This window comes from Cyrtonyx montezumae, unplaced genomic scaffold, assembly GCF_038088225.1.
Source record: "Cyrtonyx montezumae isolate F1298 unplaced genomic scaffold, pur_monq_1.0 scaffold_2, whole genome shotgun sequence".
Classification (NCBI taxonomy): domain Eukaryota; kingdom Metazoa; phylum Chordata; class Aves; order Galliformes; family Odontophoridae; genus Cyrtonyx; species Cyrtonyx montezumae.
Genome location: NW_027071936.1, coordinates 54,439,155 through 54,443,804, shown reverse-complemented (window position 1 = coordinate 54,443,804; position 4,650 = coordinate 54,439,155). Strand labels below are relative to the sequence as shown.

The 4,650-nt window shown below is 41.4% G+C and overlaps 1 protein-coding gene across 1 annotated transcript; it reads right to left on the bottom strand.

The window, feature by feature from the left end:
- Positions 1 to 1,692: 1,692 nt before the first annotated feature.
- FGFBP1 (fibroblast growth factor binding protein 1) lies at positions 1,693 to 4,266 on the bottom strand. Its single transcript, XM_065735735.1, has 2 exons — positions 4,164 to 4,266; positions 1,693 to 2,813 (listed from the first exon to the last, which is right to left on the bottom strand). The coding sequence occupies exon 2, from the start codon at positions 2,786 to 2,788 to the stop codon at positions 2,075 to 2,077; it is 714 nt and encodes a 237-aa protein (XP_065591807.1). The 5' UTR covers positions 2,789 to 2,813; positions 4,164 to 4,266; the 3' UTR covers positions 1,693 to 2,074.
- Positions 4,267 to 4,650: the final 384 nt, after the last annotated feature.

Here is a 4,650-nt window from a genome sequence, read left to right as displayed (position 1 = left end):
CATCAATAATAAGAAATGGGTAGCTAGCAGTGTGGCACCAGAACAGCTATGTCTTTGAGTCGGCTTGGAACGAAGAACTAATGCCTCTTCATGGGAATTTTGTTTCACCGTGGATGTCAGTCTAACAAAACTTGCGCTAGACATCCTGGGAATACCCCCTGTATCCACAGGGCATGCAAGGTTCAAACTTCAGTGAGAAGGACCTGCCTTCTTTTTGTCATTTGGACTTACCAAAATACATCTGAAGCCTTCTGAAATGACAGTTTGACTAACAGCAGCATCCTACATTCAAGACATTTGTCACTTGGCATTAGCAATATCTTAACTAGCAAAAAGATGTAAATGAATGTCATTTAAAGTACTTACCTGAGCTTCCAGAATATGAGAAGTCCTTTTTAAAATATTGTGGCTAATGCCAGAACTGATGCCATGCCTTCTTCCTGACTCTCCAAAATCGTTTCTGCTCTATATACGAAGACATGCTAAGTTTCTACTAGCAACCAAAGCAACAGAAAACTGTATGTTTAGTAGCACTTTCCTCTCCCCTCCTATTGAGGACTTCCATCTAAACTTAGGCATTTTTGCTAAGTGATTTTTTCATTGCAAACAACATACTAACTGATGTTAATAAATGGCTTGGGCCTCTATTAGGGGCACATGCCATTTTGATGGGTCAATGACTGGACTAGGTGATCTTACTGGTATTTCCAACCTTAATGTTCCTATGATTCTATGATTACTGTAGCAACATGCTGGAGTAGCATGAAAACATCCTCCCCAGACATGTTGATTTGAATGAAAGATTACTCATAACTACTCATCTTATGAATATTCTCTAAAATTCTGAGGTCAGCCCAGGACTTAGCAGTGAGATAATTACAAAAAGCAATGGGCTTTATTTTCTCAAGAGGGAGAAATGCTATTCTAATTTGCTAGGAATGATCAGGGAAATTCTATTTCACAGAGGTTTCTTCAAAGTGGACCGCTGTGGCAGCAGACCATCCCTTCCAGCTTACTGCTACTGGAATAGTGTAACTTGCACGTTATGTTTCCTTCAGCTGAAGTTTCAAATATTTAAAAGATCCATCGTCATCATTTAGCTTGAAATTTTCCAAAATTTCTATTCTTGTAGAGTTCAGATTATTATTTTTTTTGAAGTACCGATGAAGTCTAACACATAGAAAAGTATTTATTAGTGTTTTCCATACATAAAGAGAGCAGACAATGGAGACAGCAGACAATATTGAGGCAGCGTTGAGCATAAGTGCTTTAGCTGCTTGAGGAAGGGTCCAGCCCTGGGCATACAAGTAAGCTTGGGCAGACCATTTAATCTCTGTGTCTCAGTTTCCCTATCATAAAGAGAGTAAAACATATTTCATATTATAGGAGAAATGAAAGAATTGAAGCTTGCAAAGTTTTCTGTCATCCTTTCATGAGTCAGGAAAAAGCAAAATGTCTTTGTAAAATTATTAAAATCTTGCTACCCTGCATTATCACGATGATGAAAAATGAATGATGATTTATTTCCCTCAAATGAAATTGTTGCATGCTTTGGCTGAATTCTACAAAGCTGCCGAAGGTTTGTTAAAAGAGCTCTCTAGGCAAGGCTTTGCCAAGGTCTTGTGAATGGTCAGTCTTTCAGAAAAGCTCAGCAATTTCAGAGAAATCTAGTTCAGCACACACAGAGAATACTTTAATATATTTTGAAGTTTATTTTTTTAGCAATTTTTAGGTCAAGTGTAGAGTACATAACCAAGGAGTGCATAGCACTGAAGTCATCCCTTTGGCTAGCATAGCTCAAAGTGGGGCAGAGACTGCTTAGATATCTCTATGAAGAGTATGTAACATCAATGGGTAACACTTGTGTAGAAACATCTGTGCAAATGGACTCCATTACATCTTCAACTGTGCCAAGTATCATCTGTTGTGTAAAAACAAAATCTGAAAAATATATAAATATACAGCTGCATGTTTTTTTCTTTTCCTATATACACTATAGAACAGGAAAATAAAATCTGGAAGTTTGCAGTGACTTAGCTGAGAGTGAACTGTTGTGACATAGAACTTTACATCCTCAGCACTTTTTGTCTTGCACCATGGTGATAAAGAAGTTGCAGAAAGACAGAAAGCCCTCTGGGCAGTATTCCTCAGCCACCTTCTTCTGATCAATGTAATCTACGTCTTCCACACAGTCTGGGGGGCTGTGTTCCAGCTGTTTTCCAGTGTCAGAGGCTGCTGGGACCTGGGCATCCACTTCAGTGTGGTGAGCATGGTGCCCTTTAGCAGGGCCCACAGCTGCCAGGAGGCTTGAACTTGTCAGCTTGAGGTGAGCGCCTCGTGGGCCTTTCCTGCATATTTTAGATTTTAGGATGCTCCTGGGGTCTTGGCAGATCTGCTTCTGCTTCTTTAGGGAGCGGGAGACCTGCTTCCAGTAGGACTTCTGGTTATCTGCATAGTGTGAACAGGCGGAGGGGTCCCCTGAGAACTCACACCAGAACGTGCTGTCCCCATTCCTGCACTCGATGCGCACAGTAGCAGCACTCATGTCGGTCACCGCCCAGGTGCAGTCAGCATTTTCTTTGGATTTAAATTTGCCTTTAGGAAATGCCTTTCCTCCTTTTGGCTTTTGCCCTTTTTCTCTCTCTGGGTTTGATTCAGTCTGGTTTTTTCCACTGTGCTCTATGCCTTGTCTTCCCTTTCTTCTCTCCTTCTGCCTTTCACAGCTGGTGAGCAGCATCTGGGACACCAGAATCAGCACACACAGGAGTCCAGGGTTTTTAATCCACATGGTCTCTTTTTCACTCGTTATTTGCCTTCAAAGCAAAAACATACAGTCATTAAAAGATTTTCACTTCCTACTGGACTCCATTTGATAGCTGCAGAATTTCAGATTTGCTATTGAACTGCTCCTTGATACCTGTTAGAATGATACCTATTAGAACCTCTCTGCCAGGGGAGATTCAGGTGGGATATTAAGAAGAATTTGTTCTCCTAAAGAGCAGTGAGGGAATGGCACAGGCTGCCCAGGAAAGTGGTGTAGTCACCATCCCTGGAGGTGTTCAGAAAACGTGGAGATGTGGCACTGAGGGGCATGGTTTAGTGGGTAGTCTTTTTCCAGCCTCAATGATTCTTTGATGTTACTGGGAAGATTCTCTGTCCTCCATGTGCATAACACCTGGTTTCTAGAACCATTACATATTATTATATCATTGTGTAATTGTATCATTATATCATATAGCAGTGTGAAACAGAAGAGACTCTTTGCTAGGATGTGCTCCTGCCTAGTGACTGAGGAACTCTAATTGCAGTCCTTCCTGTAATCCCAGAAGGAATTTGGCCACCGGACTTGTCAGTTTCAGATGGATATCTCAAGTTATGCCACACAAAGCTGCTGCTGTGCCCATGATCTCCCATGCTGTGAATGTCACATGAGCCATTTTTACTCCAGCCTCTGAGCCATATAGAAATAGAGCATAATTATTTCCTAGGCATCCTGCAATTTTTTTTAATTCACTCAGTATGCTCCTACATAAGTTTTCTGTTAAAAAAAAAAGTAGCTGTTTCATAGACCAAGAAATAACTACAGATGCTTTTTTTCTTGTCTTGCCTACTATACAACAGAACTGCTTTTTGCTTTTGAAGGCACCTGCAGCACACTTGGATGTGTGTAAAGCTGCCATGGTCAGAATGCATTTATTTCTGTAGGTGTTTCTCTCTCTGAAGCAGCTTTCAGGATCAAAGCTCTGGCAGAGCACACCATAATAGCTGAGGATTAAATGTGGTATTTAGTATACTAAGCGTACTGTTCAGATGTTTTCATCATACACATTTTGGTAGCCATGTTGCCATGGTAGAAAGGAGAAATTCATGTGTAGGCATGCTAGCAAGGAACCTATTCCAACATTCATTCTGCACATAGAACACATAAGTAGCAACGGATGTAAGCAGGTCTCACTTCTGTGTAGCTCTTACCTGACTTGCTTCATGCCTTACTCTATTCAAAGAGATTTTCACAGCATGAAGCCCCTTTAGAAAACACCACTTGGTAGTTACAGTTCTATCACAAGTATGCAATTAGTAAGATTAAAATAACGAATGATGTGGCAGTAACTTTCAATTACAAGTGGAACCGAGCAAAAGTAAATGATAGCTGAAATAAATACCTTGCCCAGGACCCGGAAGTATCCAAACTCCACTCAAGATGCAGCTTGCCTCTCTCAGAAGGACCGGAGCTACTTGCAAAGGCAGTGCGGTATTTATAAGGGCAGAGACACACCTTCCGGGCTCCAACAAGACTCTTACAACACAATAGGATCCCTCTGTGCCATGTTCCTTTACCTCTGACACACCTCCTTGGAGAAATGCCAGGTCTTAGCACACAAAACGGCTCTGGTGGGGCGACAAGGTGTGTGTGTATAAAATACACATTCCTTGGGCCAAGTTCTTCCCTCTTTATACACAGTGATAAGAACTTTGCTAGATCATGAGCTTCTCTAACAAAGCTTTTCCCAGCCGTTGAGAGACATAACTTGCAAACTGCTCCTCCATTGTGTGCAGCTGAATTTGGGTAGCAGCATGCAGTGGTTCTTTGCAAAATGAAAAACATTCCACAGAGAACTTCAAGCTTGCCTTCAGAAGATGCCTTGTGCA